Source organism: Sceloporus occidentalis, unplaced genomic scaffold (genome assembly GCF_023333645.1).
Source record: "Sceloporus occidentalis isolate IW3139 unplaced genomic scaffold, rSceOcc1.0.p SCAF_6, whole genome shotgun sequence".
In the NCBI taxonomy this organism is placed as follows: Eukaryota; Metazoa; Chordata; class Lepidosauria; order Squamata; family Phrynosomatidae; genus Sceloporus; species Sceloporus occidentalis.
Window position 1 is genome coordinate 75662129 of NW_028316986.1, and position 21673 is coordinate 75683801.

General features: G+C 38.8%; 1 protein-coding gene across 5 annotated transcripts in view; it reads right to left on the minus strand.

Moving 5' to 3' along the window:
• The window catches only part of MAP3K4 (mitogen-activated protein kinase kinase kinase 4), a 73905-nt gene that overhangs the window by 37769 nt on the left and 14463 nt on the right, over positions 1-21673 (minus strand). For all 5 annotated transcript variants that reach the window (XM_089530091.1, XM_089530089.1, XM_089530088.1 and 2 more), the window contains exons 2-4: positions 10521-10711; positions 6849-8218; positions 757-999 (exon numbers count right to left, since the gene is read on the minus strand). In XM_089530091.1, coding sequence (XP_089386217.1) covers positions 757-999; positions 6849-8218; positions 10521-10711 — 1804 coding nt within the window. The remainder of the gene's footprint in view (positions 1-756; positions 1000-6848; positions 8219-10520; positions 10712-21673) is intronic.

A 21673-nucleotide genomic window follows, 5' to 3' on the forward strand; every position in this document is an offset into this window, starting at 1 on the left:
TACACAGACTAGTGCTTGAACACAGATCTCAGCTCAAATCTCATTATCTACTACAAAATATTTGTCAACAATAACTGTTTGACTTTTTAAAAGACCCTAAAACTGCATTCATATTTTTAGACTACTCTGCCTGAACTGAAAGGAAAGAGAAACTCCCCCCCCCCCCCAAAAAAAAATCCACTTTGGAATTCAGCTTGGTAGCCAAACACACAGAAACAGATACAGAGTGTCACAGATTTAATAGACAAAAACAATGAGCTGGAGTTTATTCATAATTCATATTGTAGGCTTTCTGAACAGAAAAGTCTTTATATAACACTGAACAATAACTCAAACTCCTGAAGTAGCCTGGGATCTTAATCTCATTAAATTTAAATAAAACTGATAGCTCCGATAACTCCCCTTCGTTCAACAGGAAAACAATCTGGGATAGGACCATTTATGTCTTCCATAGAATCCTTAATAAGTCCTTATTCTTATCAGAAACAGAAATGACAACATATAGTTTTTCTACTGTATTGCTTACAATAGCAACTCAGGTCAAGTAATATATGACATCACTGTAATGTTTGGTAAGAAAATTGATTTTATATACAATGTTAGAATTAGCTACAAATGCCTTTCTTAATTAGCTTTCAACTATCTTTCCATACATCCAGATAATATTATCAACAATCAGACTGTAGACTCTTTTCTGGAATAATATTAGCTTTACTACAAAGGAAGAGAGGAATAAATAAAACACATGAGGCAAACCTGCTTAATGCTCAAGAGAGATGGCTCCCCAGCAGGTCGTTGTTCCAACCTTAATTTGAGACACTCATGGATAACATTGAGGAGGACCCGGCAAAGAACTAGAAATGCAGGCTCAAAAGATGGTAAATCCATAGCTCTCAGCTCTTCCCACGACACAGTACTACATTTTTGATCTGAAGAAGGCGGAGAATTTGACAACTGCACGTAATCTGAACATAAAATGGGGTCTGGGTATTCTGAAAACTAACAAAAAACAAAACAGACACTATATAACAATTTGAAAGTCTCCCCCCCCCCTCCAAGTTAGCAATTTATCAGAAGTAAATCTCCCACCCACTCACCCCAAATAGTACTATTGTAGCTGTAGATGAAAGCCACAATCTGGAGAAATCATGCCACAAATGCTGAATGCCCTGCAGAGCATTTGAGCATCCTCATAACTACATTGCTAATTAATGACTGATAAGCAATGCAGCACAAAAGTCTCATTAAATATATTATGCAAGTCTTACAGGACATATCTAAAGGATCTAAATTGTAGACTTGAGGATATTTAAAACACACATACACACCCCAAAAATCTGTTTCTCTAGAAAACAGCAAAACATGACCACATAAGAGACCAAGCAAGGAGACACAAGTAAATTGCATATACGCCTCTTAAGTTTCAACAAGGTCTTTTGCAGATCTGTCAAATATCTCCAAAAGGATTGCATGGAATGTTAAACATGAATGAACTAAAGAAACAGCTATATCAATTGTCAAAAATCCTGCAATAGCCTGCCACTTGTCTTTATTTATCAATTTTCAACTCAAATGGTTTTACTTTTGCACCATCCTTTTTGAATAACCTTGTATTACAGACCTGAACAACTTGGCAGTAAGTAGGGGCCAAAATAAAAATAGTCTAAACTTCAGGCCACAGATAATTAATAGTATTAATTAATATTAATAATATTAATTGGAATTAATAGTATTAATTAATATTAATAATATTAATTGGAATTAATATTAATTCTGCCCTCCTCTGCAATGTCCTTAGGAGAGGCTGGGCAGAGGAGAAGCCTTGCAGGGCAAGCATTTGCCCCTCTTCCTCCTCTGAGCAGTGGAGGAGCCTTGCAAGGTGAGTGTTTGCCTGCCCTCCTTCACCACTGCTGCTGCCCAATCTTCTCCTCGGGAGAAAGGATGGCAGCAGAGAAGCCTTGCAGGCAAGTGTTTGCCTGTCTTCCTTCTCCTCTTTCTTCACCACCTAGCCTTTTTCTTGGGTGAAAGCTGGGCAGTGGAGGAGCTTTAAGGGGCAACTGTTGCCTCTCCTCCTCCTCCTCCTCCTCCTCCTGAGAAAGCCAAGCAGTAGGGGGGCCTACCAAGGCAATTGTTTGCCCCCCCCTCCTCTGCATTACCCTCTCCTTAGAGGCTAAACAGTGGAAGAGCCTTGATGTCTTTCCACATCCTTGTGGACCACCCATAATCCTTTGGTGGGCTGCATCCGAGTCCTGGGTCATATGTTGTGCAGGCCTGCTCTATTAGATGGGAAAGTAGTATGTTATAACAATGTCCTTGGCCACTGGCTGGAGATGATGACAGTTTTAGTCCAAAGATCTGCACAGAATAAGGTTGTCTGTCCCATCCCGCCCCGATTGCTTTTTGTAGAGAGGCGGAATATAAATAAATTTTATTATTATTATTTTATTATAAATGTGCAAATCAGAACTAAATTCAGGCATAAGGCAGCCTCTGAAAAAGTGCCCTCTGGGGATCCGCCTCAGGGTAATTTAGCAATAACAATGCCCAGTAAAGTAACTGGGAGCACATATCTTATTTTCTCACAATGCCATGGAACACCTGAGATAGTACAGACCTTAAAACAGATGCCTGCAGATTAAGCCATCCAATGTTGAGGGCCCAGGTAAGATGTGCTCTATTAAGACACATACAATGCAGCTATCCTAAGATATCAGGTGCTGATGCTCAGCTAGACAAGAGGAAAATCCCTTCCTAGATTTCACAAGCCACACCACACAGGGACCTAAACATATTCTGCTTGATTAATAATCCCAGCAGACTCTTAGATGCTCCTTCTTCTTTAGTTAGTAATTTAAACCAACAAAATACAAACATGTGAAGTCGAAGGCTTTCATGGCCAGCATCCATAGTTTTTTGTGGGTTTTTCGGGCTATGTGGCCATGTTCAAGAAGAGTTTCCTCCTGACATTTCACCAGCATCTGTGGCTGGCAGCTTCAGAGAACGCTTGCCCGGAAAGGAGTTGGGTATGTATATATTGTGTGACCCTGGGAAGGCAGGAGTGATTTGTATGTGTACGTTCTGTTGCTAATGGCAGGCCTCAGGCTGGGAGGGGTCTGCAAAAGAGGATTAGTGTCTGCTTGATTAATGCTCATTGTCTGCTGGGAAACCCCTGACCCTGGGAGAGTTCTCATTTGCATTTGCTGAGTGCTGATTTTGCTGTTTTGCAGGACTGGTAGCCAAACTTTGTTTACTTTAAGGGTTTCCTCTTTCCTGTTGAAGTTGTCCAAATGTTTGTGCATTTCAATGGCTTCCCTGTGCATTCTGACCTGATAGTTGTTGACATGGTCCAGAACTTCAATGTTTTCAAACAGCATTTTGTGCCCAGGATGGTTTGTAACATGTTCTGCTACTGCTGATTTTTCTGGCTGACCCAGTCTGCAGTGTCTCTCATGTTCCTTGATTTTTGTTTGCACACTACAATTGGTGGTCCCTATGTAGACTTGTCCACAGCTGCATGGTATGCGGTAAACTCTTCTAGAACATGGCCACATAGCCCAAAAAACCAACAAAAAATACAAAAAGCTAGACAAGGAGAATTTACTAATCCACACTTTAGACATATTAGACAATATGCTAGTGTTGTTTTCTTTCCTCCACCCCCAAAACAACACACACATCTACACACAGAGAGTTGTGACATTTTGTGCACTGGCAGTTAAATGTTGGTCATCATCACACTATAACTTCAAAGCACAGAATCAGATTTCAGGAATGAATATATTATGAAATATATTTTTGCTAAGTATTAATTTCACGTATGATCAACATTTATCAGCTGGCACAGATACCACAAAACATTTATCAGAAAAATGTATTATTGTTTTTTAGAGAGAGAACTCTGTATGAAATAAACCATGTATTATCAGAAGAACAGGCTTACCTGGGCTTTAATCCTCTCAATTAAACAGGCCTTTTAAATTTTATTATTATTATTATTATTATTATTATTATTAAAACTTTTCATTCAATTCCCTGGATTCAAAGGGGAGTTATTCTGAAACAGGGGTCCAGTCAGAACCTCAACCTTTAAAAAACTTTGTAGTTCACTTCTACACACTCATTTCCAAGATACAACAGTTTTAGAAAGGCTTTGTTACATGTCATGTTATTTCATTCTTTGAAGTTATTGCAATATTCATAAAAAATAGAAAAATATAACATTATATAAATTATTACATATCTTTTGTTATCACCAAATGATTAAAACAAAAGCAATAAGTGGGTAAAACAATAGTCCATTAAGTTTGTATTTAAAACATCTGAATTACAAGAAAAGATCCTTAAAATTAGGAGAAACAGTCTGAGAAATTGTTTTGCCCATGGAACAAGTTGCACAGGAAAGCAACACAACTCTTCAGGCCAGTTCAGATCCACTTCATGTATGGGACATGGTAAACCATTTACAAACAGCAAATTCTATTTCAAGGGAAATGTTTGCCTTATAGTGCCTTCTAATATCACTATGTAATATGTTCTAAATGATCTGAAACTACACTATGGTTATCAAAATTTAAAAAGCAATTTGATATAGAAAACACAGTAAGGGAATCATCATAACCATGTGTACATTTAAAATATCAAAGCCATATAGGGTTCACAATATAGATTAATGAAATATGGATATGAAAGAGATTGGTATAGACCTCAACATACACAGATACACACAGTAAGGAACAAATATGTTCTGATGTCTTTTGAAAAGTGCTTCAGTGGTTGTATAAGATACTTAATAAATAGGATTGATGTGCATAGTAGTCACAATGCTAAGATTAGGTCTGTGGAACCCTAAATTTAAGAACCATAAAACTAAATGGACTAACCTTGGTCTAGTCACTATAACTTGCCAAACCTATCTCACAAGATTTTAGGGAAGAAAAAAGAGGGAGGGGGAAAAAACATACACAAGCTGTTCAAAAGAATTGTGGTATGAGGCATATTAATATAATAACAGATTCTTAGTGTTTGCACAATTCATATTTTGAATTTTGACAACTGAACAGATTCTAGGTATATGGCACAATCTCCAGGTCTTACTTTATCGCCTAGGGGTAGTGTGACTAGTGACTGGCGTGGGAGTACGATACTATTCATGTAATACATTACACAATTACAATGACTAATTGTAAAAGAAGATTATCCCACAATTATTATACAACGCAGAGATATAGGGTCACAATAGTGTTTTCCCTCAGAACCTATATAAAATGCATTCTTGAAGCTGAACCAGGGCTAAACCTTCTGCAAACTGGTGTCCATGTGGCTCTAGTCTTATACTGCATAAAGTTAGTTAGAATGAGATTCTCATCTCCCACAAAAAATGTTTTTAGAGCAACTACAATCTTCAGCTCAATGCTCTCATGCAAAGTCCGTAAATTTTATACTTTTTTTCTCGTGGGATTAATGTAGAGTCCTTACAAATCTATTCTTCAAACAGAATTAAACAATTGATCAAGAAAAAAAATTATCCCACCTACAAGTGGGGGAATCTATCCATACTCTCTAATACAGTCATTTCCCCATGGTACCCACTATGCAAAACCTTCTTTGGAAGGGAGTATTATTTTTTGATCTTACACTGACACTACTATGAATGGCGTATATAGCAGTGCGATTTCAGCGTATGCCAACTGCTTATTTGAAAAGAAGATGTAACAAAATCCCTGTGATCGAAAGGATTTGCATTTGCAAGTTTGGGGAAGTGGAGGACTTATAATGCTATCTTCTGAAATGTCCTCTATACATATCTCCAAGGAAAACGTTTCTAGTTATATTCTCCATTCCCCAGCTAATCATTCACTTCTTGAGCAAATCTGTGTGTTATTGGTGGGCAACAATGTATATATTACCTCTTCCTTCCAAAGAATGTCTTGTATACTGGGTGTCATGGAGGAAATGCTGTACTAGAGAGCATGGATAGATCCCCCACTTGTAGGAAGGATTTTTTTCCTTGACCAACTGTTTAATTTGGTTTGACAAAATCTGCTCTGGCTGCAAGTATATTAAGAATTAGATATCAAAATCATTAGTTAAGATTTCTATTGTGCTGGTTTGCTGGAATAATGTTTTAACTTGTTATATTTTTATACTCTTGGCAATTTTTGTTTTATTATCTCTATTTTGTATTTGGTGCCAAATTTTAAAATATGATTTTGCCATCTGGCCCTCTGATTTAAAATATATGGAACTACAATGGCTTATAGCTTTTAGCAATAAATTTCACTTCATTTCAATTACTCATTAACTAGGCACTTCATACTTACAACTATTTACACATATATAATATATATGATTCTGAAGGGAAAACCAGAACAACAGAACTATTACCTGAAAACCCCATAGGAGAAAACAAAGAAAAAAGCCTTCTTACTGACTGCTTCCAGACTTTGACATTCACTCCCTAAGGAGGCTTCATCCTCACTCTCCTTCCAATGGCAAATGAACATTTGTCTGTTCCAAATGACTTTTAGGAATTCAATCCATTTGGCTTTTAATGGTATACTATTTTGCTGGTTTTTATATTCTGTCTTTTAATGAATTTTAAATGGTTTTAATTCCATATATTGTTTAGTAACATTTTAAAATAACTTTAATATATTTCACCAATATTTTTGTAAGTTTTCAATCTGCATTGGTTTTATCATGCTGTACGACACTTTGGATTCCAGAATGGAGGAAAGGCACAAGATATATGAAAACAACAACAACAATGTGGTGGTGGTGATGATGATGAAGATGATGATGATACCAGAGAAAACAAGCAACTGACACATCTATCTTCCCAAACCTACCTCCAACTGCTGATCACTCTTTATCAATGCCATTCGAGCCCTTTGCAAGGAACCATGCATTAACTTGTGCAGTCTTAAAATTAGCTTTCGCAACCCCATTTGTTTCAATGCTTTATCTACAAATGGCCTATAAATAGAGGTCAAACAGTGTCTGCTGCAGCCTGCCTCGCCACTGCACTCTGTGCCAGCCCAGCAGATTGAGTCGTCCTCAGATTCAAGCCTATCAAGTTTTCTTGACAAATGGTCCTGTGGATCAAAGTAAAAATTTGCCCTACTAGGGAAATTATTCTGAATGGCTTGCCTAAGTTCCTCCACACTCTCCTCTGAGATTTGTTCTTCATCTTCACTTTCCTCTGTACAGGCCCATGAAGTTTCTCTATCCTCATCCTCATCCTCTGGGTCACTGTCCCTGAATGGACGAGGGGAGGAGATTTCAAACACTGGCCAGCCAATGTCAGAGAGATCCTTTATGCCTAAAACAGTTCCCATAATCCTTAGTTTCTGGTTTAAGTCTTTTGTAATGTTTAACCAAAGACAGAGTGCCTGCACCCTGTCCTGAAAATCCTTTGCAGCATATTTTTCATAGTCACTTTGAAGGGCCTTCAGAGATGGATAAAGTGCTTCTACATATTCTAGCAGCTCCATTATCCGCTTTACCTGTTCAAATGAAACCCGCTGGTGATGGAGATGTTCATGGTAGCTTGAGTAGCCCATGGCACTAGCTCCATGGGCTGCTTTACATAGTCTTCCCGATGTACCATTAAGACTGGCTCCATTTCCTACACAGGAGAGGTTCCCATAGTTCACTTTGAAAGTAAGGATTTCATTGACAATATCTGGGATGGCTTGTCGAGCTGTGTACAAATAGAAATCTTGGTCCTTAATAGTCCGGCCTGCATGCCAAGCTTGGAGTTCAAGCCAGATCAATTCATTGGATCGGTTTAACTCAACAGAGGAAGTGCTTTCCTGTCCTTTCTGTTCTTTGTCCTTTTTCTTGGAAACTGAGGTAAGCTTTAACAAAAGTCGTAGGGTTTCAAAGAACTTCAAGCGATCTGCTGGGTAATCAGTTCGAGAAGTCTGTCGTGTAGTTTTGGCGATAGGCACAGGTACAGATACTGGAGGCTTTGCATTACTGCAGCCAAGGCTGAGGTAAGGCTTATTGAGATCAACATCTGGAATTGACTTTTTTGGCAAGGACCCACTGACTGAGTCCAACATGAATGAGCACTGTACGTTTTTCTTGTGATCCCTCTCTGTTGTCCTTAAGGTGGCTCGGATCTTTTTCCCCTGCTTATAGCTGTGTTCTTCTGGGTTCTCAATGGTTTTGATACTGTCTTTGCTAGGCAGCTGGTTTGGTGAGCTCATCTTCTCTGAAAATCATAAAACAAAAAGCATTTGTTGAAACCAAAGAGTGGGGCAGAGTTCATTAAAAAAAAAACACCCTACTAATACTTTCTCTCTATTCCTCACATCACTATGAATTTTCAGTTTTAATTGTGACACGCTACATGGATAAAAATAGTCCTAGAGGTTTCTATTCATAACAGTCTGCTAAAATTATACAATGAATTCAGAAATCAATGGGTTTCACATATAACACAAGTGGCATTCAAATATTCGTCCTATGAGTTTTCAATTTTATAATCATAAGCAAAATATTAAAAATTGTGTTTGAAAAGCTGGTCTTTAGTGGTTGCCTCAGTTAAAATGGGTCATGGCAATAAAGCACAGTTAAACCCCACATAATTAAATATGTAGCACAGGTGCATCAGCAAAAGCTCCCAATCACTGTGTATTTGTAAATCTGACTTCTTGAACTCTAGTATACTATAGTGGTGTAAGTGTTGGGCTACAAGTCCAGGACACGAAGCTTTGAATCCCTGTTCTGCCAGGGAAACCCACTGGGTGACCTTGAGAAAGTCACACTTTCTCAATGGCAAACCTTCTCTGAATAAATTTTAGAAACAAAAAAAACCCTACAAGAGCGATTGTCACACGTTGAGGTTGACTTGGAGACACAGTGGCATACAACTGCTCCCTTAATTAACTTCTTTGTGTTACTACTATTTTTTTTTCAAGTGCATAAGAATTTTGTCAAAATGGTCTAGTTCCTTGATGTAGATGTCACACATTTCTGGACTTTTTGTTTTCTACATTCTTAGCTATTCATATTAAACCACAACCTAGCTTAACAACTGAAAAGGTGTATTTTGCTGTATAGCCACAAATGATTTAATAGCAATAATTAATACCACAGGGGGGGAAAAATACTGGAACACATTTCCATCACAGAAATCAAAACAATGCTGAGTCATTTTGTAACTATAAAGGCAGACATAATTATACTGTGGAGTGTTTGAAATAATATGTTTAAGTCCGAAACCATACTAATGGAAACATTCTGCTCTGCTAATTGTAATGATAAGAATTGACTTCACATTATAATTATCTCTTTTGCCGCACACCACAGCTGAAATCAGTGACCAACTGACAGTCCAGAGAAAATAAGGTTGGATGGAAAACACACTTGACATTGCAGGTTCTATAAATAGAAAATAGTGAGGTCGCAGATATATTTTCTAGAATAAGTTTATCAAAAAAGGTTTATTTTAGCGACTGCTTTTTGCATAGGATCATCTTACACATGAGTGGGGAATAAAAGTACATCAGGTCCGCTTGCACTACACAGGCATCATTGGACTGCAAGGGAAGGAGGAAATTACTGTAGCTGCAACCTGTCTGTCTAGCTTAGGTCTTCAGAGTCTGATACAGAGGTATCCAAGATCCTGGGCTGCTCCTCAAATACAACCAGGGTTACAGATATGGCAGGAACAGGAAATCTTTGAGGCCAGCAGGCCACATTTCAGCCCCCTAGGTCCATGTGGGATTAGAAAAAGTGGGGGAAGGTGATGTTGCCATACCTCCTCACTTTAACAGTTTCCCAGAGAAAGCATGGGGAAGGAAAGAGAGATACTAAGCATATTCAGCTGACTCTTTTAAGAGTCAGCATGCCCCAGATGAAACTGAGATGGCACATGGACCACAAAGGGAATCTCACACTTATCTCTGAACAACTGTAACAGCAGAGATTTCTCTCCCCACTAGCCACCAGGGGGCAGTTTGAGAAAGAGCATCTATCATTATTGTTGTTACATATCACAATTGTGGCTATCCACCAATTTTCTTAATTCCCCACATTCTACCTGAAACGTGGTAAGCAGCAAAATGGTATTTTCAAAATGGGAGAACCTAGGGGCTCAGCCATTCCACATCAACAACAGAGCCTTGGGAAGAAAAATAAGTTTCCATAGATACTACATGTGTGATGGAGGAGAGTAGAAGGCTTCACCTCAAGGTGGCAGAAGTGTAGTAACCACCAGACTGAAAGGAAGAATAGGGAATAGACTGACCTCACCTACTTATCCTTCTTCCTGCTCACACAGCATTAACATTCCAGCCACTGCTACACTGAAAGGCTAGTTAGTGGTAGGTAATGGCACCTTTTGATTACTTGTACGATACATTTTTTGCAAGGTAAATGAAAATACAGAAACAGGTCTCAAGTCATTACTTAAGCGAAGAGCATGGGAGAAGTGGCAAGACAGGTAAACATTTTCACTATTGTTTTCACCGGTCTTTGAATACAAACCTACAGAATATTCTTGTACATACCTTTCAAAGCAGAGCGGCTTGTAGGTCTCCCTACATTACTTTTCAGGTGTTTTGTTGACAAGCGTTTCATCTGCCGTGGTGTACTAGGAGGAGAGGTCCCATAGAAGGTTTCAGCACTTGCTTCATCTGATAACTCCTCAGGATCAGACTCTGAGACCTTGCAAGTGACATCTTGAGGCCTGTTCTCCTGTCTAAGAAGTCAAACGAATTAAGATATAGAGGTCAATGTAGAAACGGAAGCCCATTACCATGTCTCCACTTCAACAATGGCAACTTTCCGTACTCTTGCCACTCTTGTATGAAATACAGTGGCTCTCCCAACAAAATGTTTTTCCCTCCCCATTTTTAATAGGACAGTTTGTTTTTGGTTGGAAAAGACTATGTATTAAATTAGGACTGTAAGAATTTTCTGCTACCATTTGCTACCCAACAGGAAGCTAGATATGCTAATATTCTTACAGTTCTCACACACATCCATGTTTGCAGAAAGCAGTATGTATCACAAGTTCCTACAGCATGAATAAGATTAATATGAACAAGTATTAGAAATGCACTTCGTTACTTAAACATGCATATCTACACCAAATGGGTGAGCTTCTTAGAAAATGCACACTTACATACAATAGAGATAGAATTTACTACCAAATCATATATACTGTATATACTCGACTATAAGTCAACCTCATTTATAAGTCGAGAGCAAGATTTAGGGCCAAAATTAAGGATTTTGCTATGACCCATGGATAGGTTGAGGGTAAAATTTAGGGGTATATAGCAAAGGATCTAGAAGATGAAGCAAAGCAAATTTGGGACCATTTGGGACCACCACAGCAGCCCGCTTTGAAAGTGGACTGTGCAGTCGCCACAGTCCTGGGCCAATTGCAGCCCGATCATGGCCAGAGGCCACTCCTTACCTCCCATTTGCTTCAGGCCGTGTTTACAACTACGAAGAAGACTCAAGACTAAGGGGACAAATTGCATGGCCCACAGACTGCACACAGCTCTCAGAAGTTTTGCAGCCCCCGACAGTCCTGGAGGCCCACCACAGACATTTTTTTTTTCAGATGTAAAAATATGTTTTTCAACCCAAAACGTTTTGGTGATAAACTTTGTGCCCAAATGCACAACAGGAAAAAAGGCAAAAAAGAACAGAAAAAAATACAGAAGTGATGAGAAGTGATTTCTGGCTACAGGTAACATCACTTCTGTTTGTCACAATAGAACCATATAATTAGAAGGGATCACAAGGGCCACCTAGTCCAACCCGCTGCCATGCAGGAATACACAACTAAAACACTCCTGAAAAATGCCTATTCAACTTCAATTCAAAGATCTCCTAAGATGGAAAGTCTAACTCTCTCCAAGCAGTTTATTCCAATGCCAAATAGCTTTTACAGTAAGAAGTTCTTCCTAATGTTTGTGTGAAAACTCTTTTCTTGTAAATTGAATCTAGAAGCAGTGATGCAGAAGTCTACTGCAAATCCAGTAGAGCTGAAATTAAACTGCCAACCTGTTAGACTTTGCACTCTGGCTTTTTACTAAAGCCTTCTGGAACCGAATTGATTTTGTCCAAATCTGCAAATATGTGGTTTTAAATTATCTTAAACTGTTTTAACTCATTTTAAACCACTTTGTTTCACATGTTAAATCATTTTAAATTATTTTAGTCTGTTGTAGTTATTCTTACAGTTTGTCAAGGTTTCAATTGATCTTACTGTGCGTTGCTATGTAATCCTCTGGTGTAAGCAGAACGTAAAAATTTAAATAAATAAATAAAGTACTTCAGAAATATAGAATTCATATAACAGTGGTTTCAGAATTAAAACAAATACGTATTCTCATGTCTCAACAGATTGTATTATGCAGATGATGGACTGTGGGACTAGTGTGGGAAGGGGGCACATGTTGCATGTCTGTACTGGCTCCCAAACAAATGATGCTTTGGTCCTGCTTGTGGCTTCCATCTTTTCCCCAATGCTGTTCAACATCTATTCTAGATGAAACCACAGGGTCAGGTCATCTGAGGATACGGGATGCAGGTGATACACATCTCTCTCTTGCTTCCTTGCTGTTTTTCATTTTCATCAGACCCAAGAAAGGAAATAGAAGCACTGAACTAGTAGCTATGGTAGCTATGAAGTTGTCTGACAATGATCCCTAAAGCTTCTACAGTTGGCCCTTCTTATACACAGATTTTTTTATTCAAGCATCCACAGTTTGAAAATGTTCCAAAAAAGTATAAATTTCAAATATCAAACCTTGATTTTCCAATTTTTTTTATAAGGGACACCATTTTGCTATGTCATTATATTTAATGGGACAAGCACCCACTGATTTTGTTATCCATGGGGATCTTGGAACCAAACCCCAGAGTATAACAAGGGTCCACTGTTAAGCATAAAAAAATATAAAAGTCAACCAAATTCTTTAAAACAGTGCCTAACACCTTATTTGATTCTGGAATGAGCTTTCAGATGTGGCTTTTTTCAGCTTTATAGAAAGCCCAACCACTGTTTGGGGCAAATTTATCTTCCAACAGCATATACAAACATAAAGTCTGGTTTCCATGGGGCTTCAACAGGATTCACCTCCTCGTGGCAACCATATGGCCATGGCAACGATCCGCAGGAAAAAGGAACTCCGAAATTGAGCTCCTTGCTGCAATGCCACCAAGCCGCTATTTCTGACCTGGGGTGTTGGGTAACGTCACACAGGCGCCACACAGTTGGATGCGGTGGGCATGTGACGTCATCGATAGGTGCGCTGTGTGGACGGTGCTGTGTACCAATGGTGCTGTCCACATGAACTAGGGCTCGGGAGCATGTGGTTGCTGCGCACTCCCGAGCCCTAGTTTTGGCCCGAGGGCACCACAAGGTGCCCGTTTGTATCAGGCTTATATTTCACTCATTCGTGTTTCATTTGATGTAGTTCTCTCATAGAATAACTTAGAACTGAGTCACTTCTTTGTATCTTCACATAAAGAATGTAGTTGTATGGTAATACAGTTCACCCTTCCATTATTCGGGGGATCCATTCCAGATCCTCCCCCCCCCCCCCCACATAAGGGAAAAACGCGGATGCTCAAGCCCTACTCAAACGAATAGAGTTCGTGCCCATGGCGGCATGGCACCGCCATGCAGGGCACACACCACGGGAGCATGCACCATTGTTTTCTTCCAGCGTGCGCCTCCCTTCCTTCCGTCGCGGCTTCCAGCATATTCTGGAAGCTGTGTAAAGCGCGCACATACTATTTGCATTGAAATATGACTCTGTGGAGACCGGAGCTTGAATTCCTGGTTGGGCATGGAAATCTCCTGGGTGACCTTGGGCAAGTCACACTTTCTCAGTCTTGGGGTAGGCAAAGAAAAACTCACTCTGAACAAATCTTGCCATGGAATCCTCATGACATGTTCGCCTTAAGGTTGCCATATGTTGGAAATGATTTGAAGGCACAGAACAATAAAGTAATACTATTTACATGTTTAATCATGACTCTCATATCTCATAATCATAGAATTATAGAGTTGGAAAAGACCACAGGGGCCATCCAGTCCAACTCCCTGCCATGAGGACAAGTGAAAACAACCAATTTCACCGTTAAATTGCTCTCTCTGTTTTATTTTTCTTTTCAACTTTGGCTAGTGATTACTCCATTTTTAGCCAAGCTTTTCATTTGTAACAGCCTTGGTGTTGCCAGTTTATAGTGTACAATTCAAAATAATCCAAGCTTCTTTCCAATTATTGTTTTATTGAACATCAACTTATGAAAATAGAAGATCACACTGATTTCTCTCCAGGAACATTTATCAGTCTTAAGTGGATTTACAGGAGCAGTTACATTTGGCAAGCTAGATTCTGCACACCATACTACAACCTCATCATCTTTAGTTACTTCTGCAATCATAAAAGCCAACACTAGACAATGGAAAAGCTACAGTAAGAGCTGCATTAGGAAAAATGTGCCTCTATTACACAGGAGCTTCTACTATTCCTACCACAACTGCTGAAACTAGGAAGCCTGATGTCACCATGGGGTGCTACTAGTTTAGCAGCAACAATTTCAGCAAGGACAGCAGAAGCTGATATGCGGACAGAGCAGTATACTGTCCCCTTCGGCACCTGTTGTGGCTATGAGACCAGAGAAGCCATGTGCTTCACTATAGCCCCACAGCTGCTTACGTCATAGCTGCAGCAAAAGGTACAAGAGGGGACCTGTAAAACAACTGGACTGTACAGCTCACCATCAGACAACAGCTAAGGTAACAAAAGTCAAGCCTTCTGTGGTTATAGTAATAATAATAATAATTTGTATTTGTATTTTCATGCCTCTCCCTGCAGATCGAGGTAGGATTACATCAATAAAATAACACAGTACAGATATAAAATACAATCAATAAAACACTGACATTATTATTAGTTCAATAAAATAACTAAAACATCTAGAACATCTAAAACATCTAGAAAACATACATCATAACTAGAAGTGAAGAATTTTATCTTAAAGATCTCCTTTATCTTAAAGATCTCCTATAGTATTATGCTATCATCTATGTTTCCGGCTACAACCAGTGCTATAGAAACAATAAAAACTTGTGCATAAATACTTAGTAGTTACTGAATATTGTATGTGATTACAGACATGCACTGTGAAAATGCAAAAAGAATACAAGCAATGCCCTTGCAATAGGATGAAGAGCTCACATTAAAAGCAGTATGTCCCATTAACATTAAGGACAGTGTTTGCATAAAATAGTTTTTATTATCACCAGTAAACCAAATGAAACCTATTAACAGAACAGTTAACAAGATGTGCATTCTTATAGACAAAATAATGGTGTAAGTAAGACCATTACTGTACTTCCTTTTAGAAAAGCAAAAGGATTTACACTAGATGAGTATCAGGTGCAAAATTCAATGTGCAAGTTGTAAGGACACATGAACTCATGTGAAAATCCACATTACCCTCTCCTCCCACTTATAACATCCTTTGGACAACAATATAATGAATCATGATAAAACATTTTAGATAATGCTGCCCCTACTCTAGAATTTTCAGGATTTATTTAAATGACTAAACATAAAAAGCTAGGTACTGCTCATGATCAAATGTTTTTGAAGCATCTGAATGCACATTTAAAATGTATTAGGCTTTAAGTGGTCATTAATCTAGTGCAAAAATATCTGTTCTGTAAAAGCCTTAAGGTTATTCTAAAGATCACCATGTAAGCCCAGACAAATGGATAAAGAAGATAAATGAGCAAGTTCTTATTTTATGTTTCAGAGAAAGTGAACTGACTTGTCATGTAACCATCTGTCAGGCTAATAAGGAAGGGAGTGGGAAAATCCTCTCTGTCATGATAAAGTCAGCTCAGAAGTGGTAAGAAGGTAGAATAGCTCAGGATAGTTACAGATTAGAAAGAGGCTGCATGGGAGGGGCATGAGCTCTAAAAGAACTAGTAATTACCCTAGAATGAGAAATGACATCAATCAGATTAAATTTCGCTACAGATCTGGGTGCTCAATGCATCATAGAATCATAGAATCGTAAAGTTGGAAGAGACCACAAGGCCCATCCAGTCCAACCCCCTGCCTTGCAGAAACTCTCAATCAAAGCATCACAGTATATGTCTAAAAAACCATGAAGATTTACCCAGTATTATAACTTTGGTTGCATCTGAACTATAGAAATAATGCAGTTTGACACCACTTTAATTCCTATGGCTCAATACTATGGAAGCCTAGGATTTGTACTTCATTGTGACACCAGAGCTCTCTGAAAGAGAAGCTCTCACAAAACTACAACTCCTACAATTCCCAGGAAGATGATGAAGAAGAGGAAGATAATGGCCTCATCTGTACTGCAGAAATAATGCAGAATGGGACCACTTTAACTGCCATGACTCAATGCTATGGAACATGGAAATCACTCCTCCCTACCCAAAGTCTCTCTCTCTCTCTCTCTCTCTCACACACACACACACACACACACACACACCTCACTCTCTTCCATGCCAGCATTCTCTAAAATGCCTGCCACAGATGCTGGCGAAACGTCAGGAATAAACTCTTCTAGAACATGCCCACATAACCCAAAAAACCCACAAAAAACTATGGATACCAGCCTTGAAAGCCTTTGACTTCACATCTCTGAGAAACATACCAAAGTCCCCCTACTGTAATTATCTGATAACCTTCCAGAGGTAGAATAAATGTTTTCTTGATCTCTTCTTAAGCCTATCAGCTGCAAAACAATCCAGGGTGAAAATACCTGAAGACAAAATGGTGAGCAAAATACTGAAAATAATAAATATACACACACACTCCTCCACAAAAAAAAGAGACACAATAGAATGCAGCAACTATAGAACCATAACATTAATCTCCCGTACAAGCAAAATTATGCACAAAATTCTGCAACATCAACTCTTCATACATGGAGAAACAAGTCCCAGAGGTGCAAGTGGATTTAGGAAATCTGACAAGAGGCCACTGTTAGAACAGAATATGGGGGGAAAGAATAGCGTTCAGCTGACAAAGGGGTCATACAGGGATGTGTGTTATCATCCAATTTGTTCAACTTGTATGTTAAAAATATCATATGAAGAGCAGGTTTAGAAGAGGGAGGAGTGAAGTCTGTAGGAAGGAACATCAACAATGTAAGATATGTGGATGACACCATACTACTATCAGAAAACATCACAGGCTTGGAACGATTATTAAGGAAGGTAAAAAAGAAAGTGCAAAGGCAGGCTTACTACTGAACATAAAGAATACAAAAATAATGACCACAGAAGATCTATATATATTCAACCTAGACAATACGAAAATTGAAATACTTAAATATTTCATATGCCACTGTGTTCAGACATTGATCACAATGGAGACTGCAGCTAAGAAATCAGAAGACAACTAGGCATGGGAATTAGACAAGATCCTAAAGAGTAAAAATATACAACTGAACACTAAAATCAGAATCGTCTAAGCCATTATATTCGCCATCAAAATGTGCAGATATGAGAGCTGGACAGTGTAAAAAGCAGATAAGAAGAAAATCAATTCATGAGATGAGGTGCTGGAGAAGAGTGCTTGCAATACCATGGGTAGTCAAAAAGATAAACAAATGAGTCCTTAACAGATCAAGCCTGAAATCTCCCTGGAAGCCAAGATGATTAAACTGAGGCTATCGTACTTTGGCCACATCATGAGAAGGCATGACTTGATGGAAAAAAATAATAATGCTTGGAAAAGTGGAAGGATGCAGAAAGAGAGGAAGACCACATGCAGAGAAGCAAGGGGAACTCTCTCTACATAGAATAACCAATATAATCTAAGGAAAAAGTACAGTTGGCCCTCCATATTTGCAGGTTTAACATTTTCAGATTTGATTATTCAGAGGTTTGACAGTGCTGTCCCACATGGCCTGGATAGGTGTGCATGTGCTCCTGGCAGGAGAGGGGGGGAGCTCATGATGGGCACAGCTTGAAAGAGTATGTGTGCCATCCTCCCCCTGTCCTGGGCTTTTTCTCCCTCCCAACAGGAAGGGGGAAGCCAAGCCCAGGACCACAGCAGTTTGGAAGGGTGCGGATGCTCTTCCTCCTCTCTCCTGGGCTTTGCCCCCCATATTAGAGGGGTTTTTTTCCCACTTTCACAAGAGTCTTGCACCACTAACCCCCATGAATGTCAAGGGCAGACTATATTTAAAACTTAACACTGTTTAGTGTAGCAGTACCATACATGGGTCCTAGAGCAAATCAAACCTAAATTTACTCAAAATGCCATGATGACTAAACTGAGACTGTTGTACTTTGGCCCCATCATGAGAAGATATAACTCATTAGAGAAGACAATAATGCTAGATAAAGTAATAATAATAATAATAATTTGTTTTATTTATATACCGCTATTCCAAAGATCATAGCGGTGAACAGCAAGTAAGCTAATTAGCAAGTAAGCTAATTTGCTCCCAACAGTCTGGGTACTCATTTTAGCGACCTCGGAAGGATGCAAGTAGAAGGTATTTAGTTGAAAGAGAGGAAGACTGCATGCCAGATGCATGGACTCAATCAGGGAGGCCACAGGCTTGAGTTTGCAGGATCTAAGCAGAGCAGTGAATGACAGAGGGGACTTTGAGATGTCTCATGTACAGGGTTGCCATAAGTCGGGGTTCAACTCAAGGGCAGTTAAGAACAACAACAAAGTATTGATTTGTTAATTGCAAGCTGTTTTGAATACAAAGGTAGGACAAGAAATATCTTACATAAGTAAGCAATCAAGTAGTTTGTGTTTTTTAATCCTGATAAATTCCAATTCCACCCTATCTGCAGGCTATTATAGTTATTTCATTGTACGATTGACACCCTTTTTTTAAAAAACAACAACTACAGAAGTTCATCAATGGAAGAAGATCTTAAATGTCATAGTGGGCAGTCACTAGAAAGTGATATAGTGGGTGAAATCACTGAAAATGTATACTTTCTGCCTAAACATAAAAGGGAAAGGAAGAAAAATGAACTGCTTCTAATTCTTGCCATAAGCAGAATTTTTAGAGTACTTAAGCACTTACCAAACTTCTGTACCTCTGAGATCACCAGCTAAATAAAGTCAGTTAACATTTCTGGCAGTTCTTCATGTTCCCACAACAGAAAAATATAATCAGAACTCTTAGTTCTCTCTAACTGGCACAATTAGAAACTAATAAATATACATTTCCTCCACATTCTGTTTTCTCCACAGTTGTAAACTTTAAGAGAAGCACATTCAAATCATTCAGTATTTTAAGACAACCGAACTTTGGACTGACAAAAATCAAGCAACTGTATCTAAAGCAAAAAAGAAAGAACTGCATCCATTTAGCCATCTTCAGAAAAAGTAAAAGTTATCTCAAAGGCCTTAAAGGACAGAGTAGCAATGGCTGACCAACTGTTTTAAAACTATAAATCCAGTTCCAAAGAACCATGGCTTATCAACTAGTGAGCTATAAATCAGAGCGTCAGCTGCAACTTCAAGCAGTCTTTACACAGAACGGGTGGCTGTTTTTCTCAAAGTCCTTTCACTACCAGATGTTTTGCACCCCTCTAGGCCTCTTGGTCACACTGCTTAAAAGCTGAAGGGGCAATTTGGTCTTTGTGCTACTGACTATGCTGTATATTGATTCCCCACCCCCAAGTTTAAACACTGTGAACTTCTGCTCTCCAGTCAGTAGTAATATGCATTTTGTCCAAGGCATGAAAATAATATTTCATAAACATGTTCAGGATATTTTTGGGAAACTATCCCACATTTACTGACACAGGTAAAAAAAATAATATGCAAACTAACCACAATGCAGTATCTTCCTGGTATCTATCATCCTCCCAAATTCAGATTCACTCTGTTCCTACAAAATTCCCTACAACATAATCATATTACTGTATTCCATTTATACTCTTCCTAAAATGTAGCAAATTATTTTAAAATTATGAAGCAATGGAGCCTCTAATGAACAACTGCAGTGTGAAGTAGTCCTATTCACTATTCCAGTCGATTAGCCAATCTCTCTTCCACAATCTGATCCTCCTACCATCTTGTTTTCCATTTTCTTTTTCTTCTTTCAATAATCAGTCAGGATTCCTTTCTCACCAAGTACAATCAGTCTTCACTGAGCTATTTTGGGGCTCTGCCCTCCCACAACTTTTTATACGGATGCAAAATTCAGGACACCCCATGTATCTTATGCATACATGCTGTTTTAAAGACACATGGATCAGTCCTTATCTCTAAACTGTGAAAATAGAAGAAATTATGCAAGGCAGGAACAGATTCAAACTGAGGAAAAATATCTCAAAACAAGAAATAAATTTCAATGTTATTTAAAAAAAAACATAAGGCAAACTTTGCCCAAATGATCTGTGTAAAGCTGACGTCTCTATCTTGCACAATGGCTAGCAAGAAGGGACCAAGAACATCATAAAATTAGAATTCCCAGGCTCACTGTAAGATAATAATTCTCAGTACAGCACAAAGTTGTGCAGGAATGGGTAACAGCAAGAAGGTTCTTCCCAAGGATGCCTTGTTGAAATAGTTACTTCTTGCCCTTCGTCCCCCCCTGCCCCAACTGTACAACTCCATTCCTCTTTTCCTAGGATTTGAGAGATGAACTAAAAACTTCAGAAGTACACTTTCTTCCTTACAACCTTGCCCCCTTTTGGTTAAATAATCAGCTCATAAGCACAACTTCAAGGGATCAAAAAATAAAATAAAATAAAATAGATGGTTAGTTGTCAGAAAATTCCCATTTACTGAGTGTTGAGCTACTGTATATACTCATGTATAAGTCTAGAAATTTAGGTCATAAAATTGACCCAAAAAACCTGAGACGACTAATCCACGGGTCAATGTTAATACTGTATCTTAACTCTTATTTAAAAGAAGGAATCATCCCCTTGTGAAAAGCAAGAGTATAATCTGTCCTGGAAGCAATTACTCCCTCTTCACTCTCATCCATCCAGCCTTAAGAGTGAGCACAAAGAGATATGTCTGCTGGAATTTTGTAAGTTCTTTGACATTGTTTTGTTTTGCTTCATCCTTTAGATCCTTTATTACATGCCCCTAAGTTTTACCCTCGACTTATCCATGGGTCATAGCAAAATCCATAATTCTGGTCCCAAAACTTGCCCTCGACTTATACATGAGGTCGACTTATAGTCAAGTATATACGGTATGTATCCTGCTTCCTTCTATGGTTAGAAGATCTAATATGGGATGAAATGTAATAATGGCCTTCTCTCATGAGCATTCCCCTTCTCGCTTGCATCCCCTCCCCCCAAAAAATCTGTTCTGAAATGCTGGAGACTCCTTCAAAATCAATTTGGAGGTGTAGGTCCAAAACACACTGTAGAAATAATCCAGTTTGAGACCACTTTAACTGCTCTGGCTCAGTGCTAAGGAATCCTAGGAATTGTACTTTATTGTGGCACCAGAGCTCTCTGACAGAAAAGGCTAAATGTCTTACACAACTACATTTCCCAGAATTCCCTAGCACTGAGCCAGGGCAATTAAAGCAGCCTCAAACCGGGTTATTTCTGCAATGTGTTTTGGACTGTAGAGTTGTAGGAAAGAGGGAAGATCATGCAGCACAAGCAGAGGTCCACTTGCACCATACCAGGTGAACACAC